General features: G+C 32.8%; 1 protein-coding gene across 1 annotated transcript; it reads left to right on the top strand.

Annotated features, from left to right (window-relative positions):
* Positions 1 to 5,517: 5,517 nt before the first annotated feature.
* On the top strand, positions 5,518 to 18,479 carry LOC117324657 (calmodulin-beta-like). Its single transcript, XM_033880589.1, has 5 exons — positions 5,518 to 5,837; positions 13,593 to 13,626; positions 14,732 to 14,893; positions 15,068 to 15,310; positions 15,791 to 18,479. Exons 1-5 carry the CDS (start codon positions 5,835 to 5,837, stop codon positions 15,814 to 15,816), a joined length of 468 nt encoding a protein of 155 aa, XP_033736480.1. The 5' UTR covers positions 5,518 to 5,834; the 3' UTR covers positions 15,817 to 18,479.
* The last annotated feature ends 2,643 nt before the right edge of the window (positions 18,480 to 21,122 follow it).

Genomic DNA, 21,122 nt, shown 5'->3' with positions numbered 1-21,122 from the left:
AACTCCCATGAATGAACATGTAAGAAATCATCCCCTGCACCAGTTGTGAAAGCCTCGCAATTTGTTACATGTACAGATACATCATTTTATATCTTCGAAACATCACATGGAAACCAATTGTTGAGAATGTAATAAAGCTAATTGTATTAAAATCTTATTTTCAAAATTGAGTTTGTCTTGATTAACTCACACAAACAGCACATGACAGAAATCACCGGAAATTCAAGAGTCGTAGCCATTGGGTTGAATAGTTGAAAAGGTTACAACCAATTTATATGCTTTTACGTCAAGGTGAATCAGCATTAAGTCTGAATACGGAGATGATGTAAACAATACGGGCGCTCATTGTTGTTGAATCATTTTATTTCGGACAACAAATAAACGAAATACTTTGAAATTGACATTGATAAATACAATTGAATTGTAATCATACAATTGGTATTGTTTTGGTTTATTACAGCTTTGTTCGTTATCTTTTAGAATTCGACATATTTAATAGATATAAGATTTCTAAAAGAAAGTTGCTTTAAATTCACTAATAAAGGGATTTAACAATATTTGCAATGGTTATGCTGATTTCAACATAACCCATAAATGTTCTATTTGAAACTTTAGTATGTAAGAATAGATATTGACTTACGTATCTTCAAATTTCATGTATCTGAATGACAAATAAAAGAATTTACGTTCCACATATATCAATGACATGATACATATGTCCTCTGATAACCATCACGAGATGAAATGAGTGACTGAGTCACGGGTAAATGCAGAATATACAACAAATCAGAGAAAATTAGACCCAAAAGAATTTACGACTATGTGTTTAGAAAGGGGAAGCGTCATCTACTTCACCTAATCTTGTAAATTCTGTTCATTTATACGTTTACAATAAGAGACAAGGGGACTTGTTTTTAATTGTGAAAGGCTACAATGAACAGATATGAGCATAAGTTCATTTAGCGTTTATATCAAATTGATTGAAATGACGCTTCAAATTGACATCCTAAATGAGACCCATTACTAAAATCACATGACAAAAAATTAATTGTTGCTTACGTATTTGACCAATTTTTCAATATTTTTTTATGTTAAGTCTTTATATAGTGACCTTTTCATGACATGACCTTACTGAGAAACATATTTCACCAATATTTTTTTTTTAAATGTCTATGATCGCTAAAAAAAATTATGTTTGTAACATCCATAAGGGATTTAATTTCGCTATATTCGCGACATTGATTAAAAATGAAATTAAATACCCAGCGAGTGTTAATATATACTGCATATTGTGCACACGGCTTGGTCGCGCGAAATATGATGCCCGCGAACAAAGCCCGATAGGTACACCAGTGAAATGCTAACGCCGTAAAATTTAACAACTGTACAGAAATAAGATTTTGGCATCCCATTGTTACGTGAATTAAAATAGCATCTTTAACTAAATATATACATATAAAGACATTTGACTTCTAGAACCGTAAATACTGTTCATCAGTCACTCGGCTATTGCAACTCTTAGGGTTATAACACTGTTTTATGTAATGATTATTACATTAAGCGAACAACGCTTAATGTCATGATTATTACATTAAGCGAACAACGCTTAATGTCATGATTATTACATAAAGCGAACAACGCTTAATGTCATGATTATTACATAAACCGAACAACGCTTAATGTCATGATTATTACATAAAGCGAACAACGCTTAATGTCATGATTATTACATAAACCGAACAACGCTTAATGTCATGATTATTACATAAAGCGAACAACGCTTAATGTCATGATTATAACATAAACCGAACAACGCTTAATGTCATGATTATTACATAAACCGAACAACGCTTAATGTCATGATTATTACATAAAGCGAACAACGCTTAATGTAATGCTCATTACATTAAGCGTAGCGAATGCTACACTTAGAGAAACTTCTTTTTAACGAAATTATCACAATAAGCGTAGCAGTCAAAAGAAACTTTTTCAGTGACAAGTTCAAGAAGATGGTTATTGTAATAAAAATCGAAATGAAGTAATACATACTGTATAACAACAATACTGGTTATTCTGCTTCGACTTGTTGTGGTTCTACTTAAGGTTCTTCTAATATTTCTTGTTCAGACCATAACATGTGAACCAATTAATATGTTTCGTTGAAACTGAATTATACGTACAACTCCCACGATTTTATGTCACTTCCTTTTGTAATATGTTTGCAGGTCCCATAACGAGGTGTATTGCATTTTCATACATAAACATTAGATTTATTTTGAATTCCGAATCTAAATCTAGTTAATCAAAATCTAGTTAAAATCCTCATATTTGTTTCAGATAACAGGAAGCGTGTCAAAATTACAACCATATCATACAAGGAAATGAATTGAAATTAATAAATCTAAAGCAGATTTTCACATATTATTCAAGGAAATGAAATAAAATGCATCGATCCACAGCGGATTTTGACATATTATACAAGGAAGTAAAATGAAACTAAGAGAGAATTTTACTTAAAAGTTAAAACGAAGAGGAACTATAGATCTAGTTATGTAATGTATATGCCTTGAGCATGAAATGTTTCGAATGTTTACATACAGTAGGCCAAACTGGTTCCGAGTTACGAACTAGTATGACAATACATAGAGAAGGAATATGCACGAACCATTTAATGTTTTTAACGGTTAGTAGACATATATGCACAGTATATCAAATTCAGAGCAATTCATCCATGCATATTGTGCTAGTGAACAATATGATGTTAATGCAACTTTGAAATAGTATGATACAACAGCCCAATGACAACTTCAAATCCGTTATCGAAATATGATGATTTTGACATTACTACTTTTTTGATAAAAGTGTAATATACTTCTTAAAGTACACGTGTATAGAATAGTATGGCAATGCAATTCTAAAAGCAATATGATAATCAAATCCAGTATCCAGTCATACATATATCTAGTTATTCATAAAATTCCGCATAACAGTTCTCTTGTAAAACTTAAATTCTATAAATCTAGTTAGAATATAGATAGATGAGAACAGCAATCGCCATTATGAAGCATCGAACAAGGTAAAATGTGTATCACCCAAGGAAACACAGTGTAAGGATTTTCCAATCGAGGTCAAGATGTCGACCATAAACTTTCTCACTTTCTTCATCAATCTGCATCTTTATAAGGTGTATAGTACGTTATTACCGCAGGATGGGGAAGCTTGGTTGATACTATCTAGCAATGGAAAATATAATAATAGATTGACATCATACGTGTTACACATATATGCAGCTCGTTTCTAGACAAAGTTTGTTGGCTACGTTATATGCGTGTGAAACTGATGAGTCGAAAGGCTCGAAGTTAATAAGAACAATAGATAAAAACATGCGGCCGGACAATAATTATCTGGTAAAAAAACCACAGCATATTCTTAATATATTTAAAGATGCATGTTGAAGGACAATAACAAGTTTAATCTAAAAATGGTTACGGATTTATCAATATAGCAACAGGACGTTCTTATTTTTAGCCGTCAGTTAAAGGATATCGATTGTGTATAATTTGATTTTGGCTTCACATTTGTTGATGGAAGCCATTATATATTGGTTCTATTCTTAGAAGAAGGGACCCTTCACTCCTTTTTGGATTTTTGGATTTTTTAAGTATCATGTAAAGTATGTGAGTTATAGAAAATACGTCAATGTCCAAAATAAAAAGATAGCATATAAGTCTTGAAACGAAGGAAGCGAATCGATTTAACCATGAATTGATATGGTTTATAATTGCTAAAAGTCGCTAAATACCATGGCTATTTTTTTCTATCAGAAGATGGTGATATTCACTCTACATTGCTTGTGACCCTGTTTTCTTCTATTGGCTGGTTAAGATGTTTTTCCCTTTTTGAAATACCCCAATTGTTTACTGTTGTACTTTTCTGTATCTTCCCCGAGTCGTGACTACCCTTTTGTTTATTTATGGCTACCTAGTTGCAAAAGATGTCAGAACAAAGCATGTGTTTATTATGACGACACGGTACAACGGTCTCTATGAATACCAATTACCCGAACAGACCTTAAATGTATCCAGGAGACAAAACAGTCCACAGAAACTTTGCCAAGCGTGTCTATGAAATGAGGCAGCGAGAGATGTGATTCAGCGTGTATTGATGTGACAAGACTGGATATTTCATGTCTACCGAGAAAACCCAAGAATGCGAGAATCGAATCAATGAACACGCATATACAGTTTTGAAGTCAGATCAGCAAGCTATCAGCTAGAAGAATTGTACACGGTACATCACATGAACAATTTATCACTAGGAAAACACAAAGAAAGTAAAAGTAAAAGATAGACTAATATCAGTTTAAACGCCAGTGGAAATTACAATCAAGTTATGACGTCTACAGTCAGCGAAACTATCACTTTAATTTAATATCGATAAGAAGAGAAAAGAAACCTATAAACAAAAAAATATTCATATGGAGACACACAAAAAATAGAGGATGAGAACAAGAGTTTCGGAAGGATAAGAGCCATCTGCCTCATTGATGATACTTGTTATGTAAATATAGACTAACAAAATGAAACATGCAAAGAGTAATATATCTTCGGCTAGGTTATAAGAAGATGAAATTGGTTACATATCGTGTCATGGTGAAATAATTGAGCAGTATCCCCGTCCTACACTATGTGCTTGCCTTGGAATGTCCACTTCCATCAGCACTTGTCAGATTAAGATGTTTTGAAAGGGACACAAACACATCACTGGTAGGGTTCTTTAGTCACTGACCTCCCTGTCAGTGTTCTTGTTGATCTGGTGTCGGTATCGAGAGTTTGTAAAGATAGCTGATGGTTCTGAACATATCATCTTTAATCTTTTGGGACGTTCAAATGCAGTAGATAGCATTTACACAGTAAACAGGTAGTGAACACTATCTAAATATTCAGATATAAAAGTATAGTGTTCTAATATATTCATTTCTGTTGCAATAAAGCATTAACCATTATATTTTCAGTTACTATAGATGTCTATATTTCAAAATGCATACACAGAATAAAAAGTCAGCGGTTTTTTAAAGGATTTTGATCATCATTTGCTTTGTTGTGCCGAGGAAAATTACTTTTTCATAGCAACAAAAAAAATCCTTTGTTGAATAAACAATACGTGATAATACTTCCGAAATCGCAATAGGAATTTTCTTCCATAAAATCAAACATTTTTTTGGACGATGAATTGTTACAAAATGAAAAGATTTTCACTAGTAAATATTTATAATGTCTTTTTTCTTTAAGCACTTGATGTATTCTTTGCAATTCTACAAGCATACGATCTATTTACACTTCACTGTGAAGGTTATGGTCTATTCAGACCCCTTGTTGACACTATTGCCAATACTGGTATATACTTGACACGAGAAACCTGCATTGTTAATACATGTACTATTCCCGATCGGATACGTGGTGCGGAAAGATATAAAGTGTTGCACACAATAAAAGGCATTGCCGATCTCGCTGTGCTACCTTTATGAATATATTTTACATGTGTATGCATGTGTCACGTTTATACTTCCGCTACAGATTAGACATTGATCCCTAGGGGCCAGGTGAGAATTGCCGACACATGTCGCGAGATTAATTCACATACACTGGGGTTGTTCATCAATGCATAGGGTTCTAATTAGCTGTCTTTTCGGAGACGCTTCATGGCTCTATGCTACTGTTCATAAGGTGTTTTAAAGGCTATTAATAGTTGACGTAGTCGACTCGAATCGGAGCCGGGTGTAGTGTTTATATTATATATTCAGTCTACGATCAGCTGTACGCCTGTCTTCAGCCATGGTGAGTATGTTAAATTAATTCTTCTTGTCCGATACTATTTAAAACTTCATTAACATGTTTCTTTACAAGTGTATTGTTGTAAAGTATAATTTTTTTATCCTGCCAGTAACGTAATTCCTTACAATCGCCTCCGGTATGGACTTTACTGTAGTAAGATTAGGTTACCCATAATAGGGAATCTATATGTTATAGGATTTCGTTTGTTGTTGAAATAGATATGAAGATATATTATATAGTTTCCAAGTTCGACAGTGAAAGAAAAATTATACGATAACAATCACAATCTATTAAAGGTACGTGTTCACTTAACTATTTATCCGATATCAGGTGAGACGTGGATACCGAATACCTGACAAAGCTTCACGGTTGTTAAGGACGCCACTCGAGTGGCGAGTGGTGAGGAATTAATTACACACTAGCCTTACGTGGGGACAGTATCGAACTCGTTTGTTTACATGTGAGAGCATAACCATTACGGCGTGTATGCGTTTGTGTTAAGCCTATACTTCAAATGACTTAAAAGCTTATTGGTGAATTTGACTAAAATATCATATTTTGTCGCATTCATCGATATTTCATTATCTATCATACACGCGCGAGCGCACTGCGGTAGTAGGAAAAAATAGTCGATAAAGTTTACTGAAAGCTAATTAATAACATTGTTTGTTCAATGAAGCGTTCCAACTTGTTCCTGATAGTATTATTTTTCGAAAAATAATTAACGCAGTTATTGTCATCAGACTGTTCCGTTATGAATATAGAATGAAAGTCATTGATATGAGATAGGTGTAAGTTAATTTTAAAAATGTGTACGCGCCAATAAGCATGTGTATTTAAAGTAAACACGTGCACAGATTAAAACATGTAAATTGAATATAAAAATGTACAAGATGTATATTGAAAACAAGTGTGTTTATTGAATACTTAACACTTCTGTACAATTACTGGATTGTATTACAATGTATGAAGGCTTTATATATGTATTCAATGCTAAATTGGATACGATTGCAATTGATTACACTCGATGAACAAATTACATTATAAATCAGGACTGCTGCACTTTTAGTACAGTCTAATTCCGCAAGCAAGGAAATGCTGTAAATAGAACTTGGATTTGGTGTAGTGGTATAAGCTGCAGGTACTTCTGGCTAGGTGATAAGGTGCTGTAGGTCATGAGTTCCAGGCCCGGTCAGGACAGGAATCATAAAAATATCATCTTCATTTTTTGTATTACAATCTTAGATTAATATAAGATTTACATATACAAAGTATTGATATTTTATCAGACGAATATGCTTTTTTAAAAATTCACATTCTTTCCTTTATACAATTTTATTTTCATTTATTTCAAATTTTCATGTACCAAATGTACTAATTGATTTAGAAACACCATAAACAAAAGTTTGAACATACTATTGCAAGTTAGGAATGCCTAGTCAAATCCGAAAGTGGAGGTTTGATGCAGAAGTCGACTACTTAACAACTTTATTGGTGTTCTATATATAGGTACCGTTTTACAGCAGTCAAAGATATTGATTACTAATTATCAACTGATATTGATGATAATTTCTTCAAGTCAAGACAAGTTGATATGCCATCAACAGTATCAGAGATTACTAAAAACGGTCAGAAATTTTAAAATATATATAGAAGTAGAAGTGACCAAAAAAGAGGGGGGAGGGGAGGAAGAATAATTCCTTATTCAGGAAGAAATCGCTAACACAATATCAAAAACGTTGGAAAACGGCCTGGTAGTCGAATGTTTACAGGTCCAACTCATTCTGAGAAAAAAATCGTTTGGAAAATATTGCAAAAGACTGAAAGCAGTCATATACTTAAATAGGTTTGAAGGTAGCCATTCTAGAACCAAAGAAAAATCACAAACACAATATCAGGTCGGCAGTGCTCTCTTTAAAAGGAACCCTGGTGTAACAACAATACTACTACTTTTGTAGTTTGATTTGACGTCACAGAAACTAGAGGAAAACAGACGATTTAAAGAATGAGTAACTTCCTAACAAAATTAAATGATTTTATTCTTTTGCGCTTGTAAACACTAAATTGTGTGGGTAAATAATAAGCTATGCTGATGAGTAAAAAGTCATTGAATGGGCAAAATGATATCTTATAGTAAAAAAAAGAAGAAAAAAAAACGAATTTTAAATCATCTGTCTATACTTCAACAAGTTGACAAATCTTTAAAGCGCCACAGATCAGAAATTAATTGTCCGAGACTGATATAAATTGTACATGTAACAAGGAATGTCAACTTGATGTTTAAAATAATTTATTTGTGACAGGGCAGGTTCTGAATGAGCGATTTTATAAAGAAAATAGATAATCTGATAAAAACCTTATTCAAATTTAGAAATACGTTTTTAAAGAAAAACAATTTATGTATGCCAAAACACCGTATTATCTATTTGCACGAGAAGAAAAATAAGAAATCTGAATTAAAAGAAAAAGTATTTCAAAAGTCGGTTTTTAAATAAATGCATTTTTGTAATATGACTATGTAAATTGTTAAATTGTCATTAACATATCATCAGCTCATATGAGTCATATAAAAAGAGTTAACACAAAAAAGAGAAGTCGTCAAATCTCTTTATCATTCACCTTTATTATATACCTTACGTACATAAATAGTAAACTGTACTGTACTGCCGATACATATCTGTATCTACACAAATGACGTATTAGGTAATTTGATGACATAACGAATAAAGTAATAGGAACTTAACACTGTGTCTATATTGAGTCATGATGACGTTAACACTTACCTAAAATAACACGTTATAAACATCACCTGTGGATTTGTATACGATTGATGACGTATATTTCATAATGTAGGTATCGCCAGTGAGTTGGTTTACTATTGATGACGCAGATGTCATAATTATCTGTACAGCTATGTAAACATGATTTGAAATAGATGTAATTTGTCCGCCAGACTTCTTAAATTATATATGCCTTAATTAAGCCATCAATAACTACATTAGCCCAACTTGTATATTACATTGCAGAATAATGTTCATAAATAAGTCGACCAGACGGAATTAACCCCGGACGTAAAAAACAAGATAATTAAATTGCTCTACATAAATATGTCCCTTGTTATAAATCAATATCCTTTATTGATCTCGGGTTGTCGGGTGTCATCAAACAATTCAATACACTGCTTCGAGTTTTGTATTATTCCGTTCTTTGATATATGAATTAGGTGTTTCGACTGATCGTACATACCTATTAAGCTTGAAATAACAATCACATTCTTTTTATGTGTATTATCCTCTTTTTATATATATATATATCTACAGTATGTATTGCTTTTACGGCTGAAAATAATAAATTAAAAGAAGGAAAGAAATGTATAATATAGCTGTTTCTCATTCTTTGTCATCTCAGATATATGTGATAAAACCAAGCAGGGAATACCGTCAACGAAATGTAAATTTCAATACTAAATTGATAAAAATGAAGGGAAATATTAACTCTTATTGACTAGGTTGTAAGCTAAAGATATGACGTGAATTTAATTATGTTGAGTGAGTAATAAGATTTATTGACTGACGACGTTTAGATACAAGAAGAAAACTTAGTTTGACGGGCTGTAAGATATCCATTATATATTACATATTAGAGTAGATTCAATTTAAGGAATTGAAAACAAAATTGGTTTTTGTACATCTTTACTATTTTTTTCAATATCCACGTTGGATATGAAATTGTGTCGATACAATGTAAGTCATGATGATATATATATCAAGTTAATCTGATTTTAATGAGGTGTAAACAATAATGGTTACTACATGCGGAGAATATCGATTTAAATGGGTTGTAATTTAACCAAGTTATTAATCTGTTTAATAATATATTACCTGATACGACTGATAACATTGATCCGGCTCCAGGGGAACAAATACCATGGTTGTAAGTCAATATCTACCTGATTCGTTATGTATATTAAATAGGTAATGTCTGGGGGGATGTTTGGTGTAGAAACTACAACAGTCTTAATGTAACAACCTTCTAGCAGATGGTTAAAATACACTAGGTCCGGATATTTCGGAACCGTAAGTCCCTTTTTTGTTGATGATGGTCAGTTTAATAGTGTTTTCTTCAAATGAAATACCAATCATTTATCTTAGCGATAACTTAATGGAACACAAATCTGCACAAATCTAAAACAGTTTAATGTCGGTTTTTAAGTAACTAACTGGTAAAAAATCGTAATGAGACTAGAGGTTAATGTCGACCCCAACTTAAATTTTGGTAATGATTTCGAGAGTAATGACACGATGAACATCACAGGGAATCATAATAACTCTTCTTCAGCTAGGAATCTTGAGTATGAAAAGACTGAACATTAGCAAGATATTGGCACAGTGCTAATATGCATGTCTTATAAAGAATGTGTTACATCTGGGATGCCCCTTTTGGCCTGGTTCGTGGTAGGTAGGATATTCAATCTTCTTTTAAGATGAAACATTAGTCCTTAAAGGAACTAGTGATTCTTAGTGGGACGAAACATTGGTGCAATTAAGTGTTAATCATTTCTCAACATTTATTGTACCTACAATGTTTTACCATGAATAAATTCATACCTACATCTCTAAAACTTTCTAAAGATCCAAAATACTCTTGTATGACAGGAACTGATAAAAAAATAATATTACGAGAGGGGTGATACAAAACGTTTACTGACGATGCAATATGAAAGTGATGTGGCCTGTGAAATCTATTCAATTAGAATGTCCTCTTTTCTACGGCAAAAGCTCAAATACGATTTTTTGTGTATTTTATCGATATTACTGTTTGTACTCATGAATCAATCAGACATGCTATACTTGTAGTTTATACGCCCGTAAACTGTGTTTTCATTGTTAAATATTGTCGAAAATCAGTTCAAACTAATCCGATCCACGCGTACGTGTACTGATGTAGTGATATCAATTGTTATTCTGATGCGTATAATCTATCTGAATGTATATTGACCATATATATATATCAATATATGACAGAATACTGTATCAGTAGAGGATCACTCAAGGTGAAGGTTAGGCAGATTGACAGATCCGGTATGTTTATAATCTCCTGAACAATGACTTGACACAAAATACCCGGGGCCAAATTTCAAATAGGTACGCATATAGAAATACGATCAATTGATTATAAGCCAAGTTGAGTGAAAAACCTGTGCTATGTACAATATAAGACATGTATTGTGTACATAGAAAAGACAACATAGCAGAACAGGCAGTGTTTTGTACAAAGGATATGAAGACAGGCAATGACATGGTTAATTAGTTTGGGGAACATGTCTTTTAAAGTTTGAATCAAAAGCTTCGATTTTGATCTGAACAATTATCTGATCAACAAGACGTTTCAAACCAGTAATGTTAGAATATGTTAGCTTTGAGAGAGAATTCTATAAATTAAACAATATTTTATAGAACATGTATACCACTAAATCGAAATGATTTGATAGTATTACCTGAGTGCGTTAAATATTTTGTTCAGTAATTATCAAATAAAATATGTAGATGTAATGTTTTGCTGGTTTATCAAAGTCGGTTGACAAACAAGGGTTGAATATTGTTTCAACATAGAAATATTGAATACATCATGTTTATAAATGCTTAGAGCTATGTAATGTATAGGTATACATGTATATATATTGTATGTATATGTGTGTTTATCTTCATGATATGGTGTTTCAGGTAAATCGCGTGAAAAACACCTTGGGCGAAATATACATGTAATAGCAATCCAAATTATTAGTCAGTTTTTTGTTGTCCCCTGCTAAGATGACATTAGTCCTCTCACATCAATTACGAGTCATATAAAGACGTAACAGCTGTATGATGTTCCAAGAATCACTGACGAGTCCTAGAAGAACGAAACAGTTATATGATATCCCTAGCATCACTGACGAGTCATATAAGGACGAAACAGCTGTATGATGTTCCTAGCATCACTTACGATTCATATAAGGACGAAGCAGTTGTATGATGTCCCTAGCAGTACTGACACGTCCTAGAAGGACGAAATAGTTGTATGATATCCCTAGAATCAATGATGAATACAAGAATGACGTAACATATGTATGGTGTCCCTAGCATCAGGCAAGTCCTAGAAGGACAACAACTGTATGATGTCCCTAATATCACAAACTCCCAGAATATGCTAATACCTTGCGTGTCTTTTGTACAATCAGTTGAGCTTTCAGGTTGTTAACACTGCTGGTTGATTTTTAGTCCAAGAGGGTTTGCATAACCTACTGTTACGTTTAAATAGTGACACGGTGCAAAATATATTCCTGTATTTAACGTTCAACTGAATTCCATTATGGAATATTACACAACTGATTTAATTATGGGTTTTTACGCCTCTCAATCCATATTTTGAAATGCTTTTGACCTATTTCGAGTTGTTTGGTCGCTAAATATGATCACTTAAGGCCCGCGGCATCACTGACAAGTCCTAGAAGGGCTTAACAGCTTTGTATATGATACAGTTTATCTTATTTTGGCTTCACTGTATCTAACATCTAATTTATTTTAAAAGGTGCTAGTATCCTTAGATTTGATGTTCTGCTTTAACTAAGGATACCGTTCAGATACTTTATTACGCTGGTACTTTTTGTGCTTATTTTCTAAATAGTTCTCACACTAAAGCAACGAGTATCATGCCACCCTTTCTGACACTAATGATGGCCCAACATCATACTCTCGAGATTCTGTAGTTGTGACAGAAATACTTTCTGGTGCACATTGTAATTTTATTTATTCTTGTAATCGTTATTAAATAAGTATTTGCTAGGTACTGTAAATCACTTGTATGTCACGTGGGATTAATTTTCACGTTTAAACGTGATGAGGGAAAATGCAAATTCAAACGTTCGCAATTATTATTATATCTTGTGATGACGGCGAAGCTATCGGTTACCGATCTACTGTAGGTAATTGCAGAGTCCATGGCTAAAACAGCTAATCATTTGCGAATTTTCAGACTTAAGTTCCCAAAATAAATTTTTTCGCGAAATCTATGTGATGAACAGTACATGAATTTGTTTGTTTACTGTTCCTGGTCTTAACCTAAATATACTTTTTCGTTGTCATTTGTCTCTATGCAAATTATTTTGTTATTTACGTCATTATTTGAATTTCGTGTTTGATATAAGGCATGAACTTAAAGCTTGTGTATTGCATAATTCCCTGTGTGTCATTCATAGCCAGACATACTGCTATCGATACCAAAATCACTCATCCCATCGGTGACGTAATGATTTATTGAAAGGTTTAACCGTTAACTTATTTAGAAGCTGAAAATTGTCTTATTCAAAGATAAACATATAATTTGATACATTGCCCCTAAAATATAAGCAAACAGGACGAGAGCGTTATGAAAGTTCATCTTTGCGTAAACTGCTGATGCATGAAGAAATGCATGTAGGAAAATATCTTGGTCGCCTTATCAAGCTGGTTTTTTTCGTACAAATAATTGCGAAGGATTTGATTTCACGACTGATCCCCTTGGCGTATAAACGCGAAAATAAATCCCCATCAAAAGTAATTTACAGTATTGGAGAAGACTTTTAAGGTCTTGATAGCCTTCAATTAATGATCTTGAGTAATTTTGGCTTTTTTTTTCATATAAAAATAAGCATTTCCACTACTTGTCATCTCCACCCCATCCCAAAATTCCTCACCACACAATAGATTCCTTTATGCCATTATTTCATTGTCTTTCCAGGAGGACCATGCTCATGGACAACAGAAAGGGGAGAGTAAGTAAAACAGTCCTTTATCGGACTCCTAATTTCTGTAAACTTACCGATTTTAGTGGTAATCTTATTTCAGCGCTTTTCGCGCAAGAGGCATTACGCTGAATGGCGCTAATTTCACCTTCTATTTACTGTTCCTATATAGAATAATTTGGGCGAGCTAATTCATCTGTGTGTAAATCTATTCTAATTCGGAAAGGGGTAAAATTTGAGCACGCCAAAAAGGTCATTTACAGTTATTACATAAGTTTGAAAAAGATATCTATTTTTAACAATAATTGCAAACCGAGTTATATCAACTTTAAATGTACTATCCAAACTTTGATGGAGGGAGTGCGAGGTGTCTTACGGAAGGTGGGTGGGTGGAGGGGTAGAGCAGAGTAACGTGGGACAATTTTTTGTCCGCACATTGGTCTTCATCGACTTGTCAAGTGAAGGATTATTGTGTTTTGGTGGCGGTATATTGTAAAGGTATATTATAGCGTTGCCCTCCATCCCTTTTAAGGAAACGGGATAGCAAGAAATATGCAGGAGTACGTTTTACTGTTGTTAAGGTCTTCAGTCGGTTTCGATGTGCAAACTTCCGTAGGTACCTACATAATTTAATGGTAGTATGGTAGTAAAGTATTTCACCTTAACTTATTGTGGATTTGCATATATTTGCATATAATTGCATATATTTGCATATAATTGCATATATTTCTTTGATAACTGATCAGCGAAAAAAATCTGCATTTTTTTAAGAACATTTTATATTTTATGTTATATCTATCGTTCTATGTAAACTGAAGATGTTCACGCCTTCAAAAACAAATAAAACTTATTAGCTTCCCATATTGAACTTGTTTCAAAATAAGACAAAAGAATGCGTGCAATATATATCTCATGAATCTGAACGAGCGTAGTGCATATATTTATACATTAGCGTGGCAGCATCATGCATTAGAATGGAATCATCATTGGTCAAAAAGTTAAGGGTCAAAGGTCATGTTTGGCCAATATATGATTATCAATTGTAGTCTCGTTTTTTTTTGTTTTTTTTTTTTTTTTTTTTTTTTTTTTTTCGCTATACCGTATGTATCTATACATCCTCCGTATCATTTTACAGCGGAGTCTCTCAAAAAGATATTCCACTTGTTTGACAAAGATGGCGACGGACGAATTACGGCTGATGAACTCACAACAGTGCTAAGATCTATTGAAAGGGACGTCAGCAAAAAGGAATTACAAGCACAAGTGAATAAAATAATGCGGGATGGCGATAAAGATAGTAAGATCTAAAATGGCTTAAAATTGACATATAACAAACAAGATGTCAGTCTGTGGCTTTTACATGTTGACAATGGAACGTAATAATTTTTGTAATGTTCACTAATTATTCCTTATTTGATTTGATTTTTTTTTTTTTACATGTTGCTATCTATTTATTTATTTTATTTTTTAGAAAATGGAACAATAGACTTCGAAGAATTCCAGGCATGTATGGAATCACGAATGGGTCACCAGAGCCCATTAAAAAAAATAAAGGATGCATTCCATGTGTTTGATTGTGATGGCGATGGCTTTATAGAGCGAGACGAACTCAAAAGTGTAATGTTAAAGTTGGGTGATGAGCTAACCGACACACAAGTGGATTCTATGATCAAGGATGCGGATTTGGATGGCAACGGAAAAATAGATTTTGAGGGTAATTTATTATCATTTTAAATATTCTTATCCCTAAAGAGGTCTTCATTATAAGAAACATACCGAAAAAAAACATTTTAAATGTCTTCTCTGAATATTAAAATCAGATATTGACATTAAAATGTACAGTCTGAATCTATATCATAGCGGACAATTACTTTATCATATTTAAATGCATCGGGTTTCGAAGATTACATGTTATCCTCTATAACTGCGAAAATGTTACCCTAAGAGGGAACAAATAGAGATTTTACATCAACTTAACCTTTGGAAAACCTTTTACAATGACTGATACATATTTTCTTTTGCGTCATACATTATTCCGAAGATTCTGTGTAAAAACCTGTCATTATAACATAGTCTTTTTCACCCTGATTTAACATTTTCAACATTCATAAAAACTAAAAGATTTTTATTTTAAATAATTGACAAAAAATGTTCAATGCTTTAATTAATCATTTGTTTTTATTTTATTTTTCAGAATTTTTTTTATTGATGTCGAAGTAGATGTGGTGTTTCAAGAATCTGGATGAGTTTGCATCTAAAGTGCTCTTGTTGCTTTGACTCGTATAGAGGATATCATGGATGTGGTTTGTGTTCGTGTAAGGGGGAAAGTTGTACAGTAGATGGGAGGGCTTGGTAAATCGTGTTAATGTGTGCTAAGGGAACGGGTCTATTACTTTAGTCAGGCGTGCCTTACGAGTACATATCGTATAATAATTCACTTTATATACATACTTCATTTTTCATTGAGTCTCTGTACTGTTTCGATCGATGATTCTTTTTTTTTTTTTTTTTGCGATTTTTCAAAAGGTTAAAACAAACTAGATATAATTCTCAATTATAAAGAACCATAATGAGCCCTGTTGATTTTCTTATCGAGGTAAACATTTAACGATGTTTTTTTCTACTGTTAAAAATAACGAAAAAGAACCCTCGAAAATAACAATATGCACAGAAATTGTAACATGAACTATTCACAGTATGTTTGCTTTTTTTTCATTTTGATTAAGTGCTCTGAATACATTTTATATAATCTTAGGGAATTTTCTTCATGTTGTCGACAATGAATGTTTTTCAATTAACAAAATACACAAAATACAAAAAGTAGAACACATTTAACAAAAAAAAAATGGTAAAAAAAATTAAGTGGACATTATTGTAGGCATAATGCTTACCTCTGAATTATTCACCAACAAGATGACGTTCGTCATTCGGGGCCTGTTCATTTATGAGGATGAACCGGTTCGTCTGTTTTAAGACGAAACATTTCAGGCAATGATCTTGACGGACAAGCAAATGTGATAGCAGGCCTTTGCATTTTTTGTCAGGACTCGTCTGAAGACGATATGTAATACCCGGGTCCGTCCTAATTTCAAAAACCATCAACCGGTACACCGGTGCAAAAAGTAAACGAAAAACGGCCATGACCTTGCGTAGTGAGCCATTTTGGTTCTTCTTACTCCCGATAAAAAGTTTTCCCGAAATTATCAAACGACTCCGAGTCATTTTTTTTTTCATTCTCCTTCTCAAGGCATACTATATAGTTGTTCAGTTTCACGGGACGAATATTTCGCGGTTATTCTCGCCAGGCCTTGTTCAAGGATATTTAATTTCGCGCAATCTTAAATACGTGTCTATATATACTGGTATTTAATGCGAATTCATTATCCATGGTTTGAATATTCGTTTGGTATTTATTTTTACGCTATCCTTAATGACCGCGAATATAGCGAAGTTAAATCCCCCGCGAATATTACTTCCATTACAGAATACTTACATTTTTTATCTTGAATTTTTTTTCTTCTGATAACGAAAATGAAATCCATTGAAAACAACCCCCTACATAGTATAAATATTCACATACATATTATAATATTTGTCTCATTCTTTTTATGTTGATATATTTGTAAATGTTAATCTGTAGTCAACTCATTGAGCTTGTTCTCCGGTACAAACAAATGTATTATGTATACAAACTGTAATAGCTTATTTTTCAGTTCAAACAAACATTTTTTTTCATTACATGCCTCCGACGGCCTTAGGTCCTGCAGGGATAAAAAGAAAACCTAAAATGCATAAACCCATTTCAGCGATTGATATTTTAAATTGTTTCATTAACACGGCTACTTTTTTCAGAAGGTATTTCCATTTTTGTGTTAAAATGTATTTTGTAATATCCGTGAGGTAAAATTTCAAGTGCAGATAATACATTTATTTTAATCTGTCACCATATAAGATATATAATGTGTCCTTAGAAATGAGATTAGACACGTGGTTTGTTGACTTACTAGATATTTTAAGCTGTATAGGTACGTGTCCAAGACAAATTTAGGTAATATAAATGTAAAAAAAAATCTAATCATCGTTCATTTGAATTGACGTACTTATAATAATTGTCATTGAAAATACATAAAAGTCGCCACAAGTGCTATCGTAAAAGTAAGAAGAATTTTCAGAGAAAAGCCATCAGACCAAATCACTTATACATTTATAATAACAAAATAAATAGACCAATTAAAACATACGTTTGAATCTAAATTAACGAAATGTTCTAAAATATTATCAATGATATGTTTCACGGTATTCTACATATACATACATGTACATATATATATTTCTCTCGGTACAACTACGACAGGAAATTCAAATCTTTATCTTCGGATCACCAACACATAGTGTATATGATATACAGTGCTAATGAATATATACATGTACATGTATACATACATACATATATATATGTAAGTACACCTAAGTCTGTTGTTATACACATTTTTATACAGGGTTCAATACAGATTAATACTCAGTGTAATTCATGTTTACAAAAATCTTTTTATTACCTTTATATATATGTATAGTAGGGCCAGTTCTTCGAATATGTGTATGTAAATTAACAGAATTATTACGCAAATCAACACCGGTTGTCATAATTTCAGAAAAGTTTTAATATTTCAACCCAACAAATTGTTACATGACTACAATTGTATATAAATGATGAAATGTTTTAGTTCTAACCACGATTTTGTCGTTTTAAATATGTTTTATTTGAGCTAAATATCGTGCCATAAGAATGAAACCGTTGTGACACAAACCATCTTGGACGATCCTGTTGTTGTTTGTTGTTATTTGTCGTCACGTAAATAAACATCAATTTGTCTCAAGGAAAACTTTGTCTTTTGTAGTATTTGGTGTTCAATTTAAACCATATATGATTGTTTGAAAAGGTAAAAATTTGGTATTTATTTATTTCTTTTTCTTTTTTAATTAACGAGGAATATATGCAATACAGGATATTAAGGGGTCATAGTTGATATGTTATGAGCGAGGAGAAGAATTCTGCGTGAATTGGATTCCAAGATATTTTGTTATAAAAAGAATTATTGGACAAATATTGCCATTAACTTTTTATGGAATAGACAGGTCGGTGATCAGGACATTATCAAATAATGATAGCATGTAAAATTCCAACGGATTAGTCACACCAAACAGGTAAATGGCGTTCATTAAGGTGAGGTAAAAATGATAGGAACTTGACTCATTTTATTCATGACCGTATTATTTATTAACAAAAAAAAAAGCCCCATTTGAAATTCAGTTTTGGCCCCCGCCTGTCACAGAATTATATTGGATTTTCTGTGCCCCGTTTCTCTGCCAAGATGCCATTCAGGAATCGGCCATGAAACTTTCCCATATAAAATTGTCATTTCTCCCTTAGATTTCTCTCTCGTTTTTCTCCGAAGGTGTGAAATTTCTGTCAACCCCTAGGGTACTGGCAGGAATATATGATGTCGCAACGGCAACAATGCAACGACGTCACGTCCATAATTCAAACACGTCACGTCAACATCGTACTGCATTGAAGTGTTTTACTTTGTGTCCAACCCTGAGGACGCGACAGAGAAATATCCAACCCTCGGTGTAATATTAGAGCAGAGCCTCGTTTTGGACAAGCGAGACTATCACCTCTGTAAAAGATTTCTCTATCGCGCGCTCAAAGTAGGTCCTGTTAGTATTGTGACGTCATCGAGTGACGAGTGACGATTTGAATGAAAAACTCTTAAACCCGATTCATAAATCTCAGGAAACGGAAACTCTTGTAGGATGTTGTATAAATATGACTGGTCAGTATTACTTATTCCATCAAAGGAAAGTCAGATAATTTGTCAAAGGAGATTTGTCAATAAGTCATACTGGTCAAACTTTCTGATATAATAAGTGGTCATAAGTACACTTGTGTTCAAAATTGAACATGAACAACACACATAACCAAAGGCTATTTCTCTAAACAAGATACTGAAAATGCAGCTGGTCACTTTATTCTTTATATCTAAGGCACTTGTAATCATTCAATTTGTTTTCATTTCGAAATTGGATTTATTGATACTTGCCCTATACATGAGGACTTCAAAACTTAATATAGATGTTTGTTGTACAGGTGAAATTGGCATCAAGCCCAGTACTTACGTCTTTCTCAGGTAGAAGTAGGGGGAGGGGTTGTTTCTACGGTAATTTGCCGCAATGCGACAGTAATGTTTAAAAAGCATTGCCCAACTTATAGGGTCAAATCGTAATCTTAATCAGATTTTTTTATCAAATACAAAGATAAACTATCAACAAACAATAAAAGGCAATGTGAAAAGGCTTAAGCCGGCAATGACGCGCTATAGTGAAACTATATACACGAATAAACCTTCTACGTAAAAAGATAGCAAACAACCTGACGTAAAGGATTACTTTTAAATACCATATTAACCTTAAAAGGTTTTTGGATTCTTTCCTTTAATCCGTCAGCCAGGTGAAAATGGATGACATTTAAAAATTCTGTGTCAATGCAGTTTATGTATTCATAATTATTTAAGTACGGCTTAAGCGAAATTTATAAAATATTTTCCGGTGGTTTAAGTAATTGATTATTCAATTATAATACAGTCATTTTGACGTATTAAATGTACATATTACGTAATTACATATCTTCCTTGATAAAAAAAAAAAAACAGGATTATTTCCCTTATTCACGATTTATTCGTATGTTTTCAACTTGGTAATTGTATTTTATCACTTAGCTGTGATGTCACTATCCTGCATCTTCATTCATTCCGCCGGAAAGAACTTTTTTCCGGCCAGAGTTGTCGTTCCTTTTATCCCGTTGCCATGGTAATTTACCTCATTCATACGTCGCATTACCAGCACCCCGGGATTTTTTTTAAACTACGATTCACTAGAGTGTCTACCGCATACCTTAATGAAGAAATCGTATTAATACAACTATATCTTAGGATGACTTAACTAGGAATATATACAAGGCACATTTAATTAATATGAATTGATCCAAAATGTGTCAACACGTATTAAAGATATGACGTCGAGAACCAGGCGGTGATTAAGATAATCAAACATATGATTACGATATGTTAGACATTTGTCTGATTTGCAGGTACAAACTAGGGGGAGATAATCTAGTATTAGAATTCAGCTCGGTAATTATTAACAAAAGATTATTCAATTACGGACTAATAGTTGGTCTGTCCACACAGGTAAAAAGTCAATTTCATATAACAAGTACAAATACATTTTTACATGCATCTGTTCGAATTCCGGAAAATTCACTGGAGATGAAATTTTATTTTTATTCCGTCTGTGTAAAACGACTTTCAAAATTTATATACATCAAATTAAGTCAAAATAGACAATGTTTAAACAGTTTTTAAAATCTAAGTTTAAATTGATCTGTTTGAAGAAAAAGCATTATCAGAAACGTTTATATTGAAAAATCGCAGGATAAAAGTAATATGAATATCTGAAAAATTGAA

Source organism: Pecten maximus, chromosome 3, assembly GCF_902652985.1.
Source record: "Pecten maximus chromosome 3, xPecMax1.1, whole genome shotgun sequence".
NCBI classification, from domain to species: domain Eukaryota; kingdom Metazoa; phylum Mollusca; class Bivalvia; order Pectinida; family Pectinidae; genus Pecten; species Pecten maximus.
Note: the sequence above shows the minus strand (reverse complement) of the source record. Positions and strands in the feature narration are given on the sequence as shown.

Excerpts from the sequence above, each read along its gene's own strand:
- LOC117324657 (XM_033880589.1), top strand. Across the intron at positions 14,894-15,067 it reads GCGGGATGGCGATAAAGATA|AAAATGGAACAATAGACTTC; the intron begins GTAAGATCTAAA and ends TTTATTTTTTAG. Across the intron at positions 15,311-15,790 it reads CGGAAAAATAGATTTTGAGG|AATTTTTTTTATTGATGTCG; the intron begins GTAATTTATTAT and ends TTTATTTTTCAG.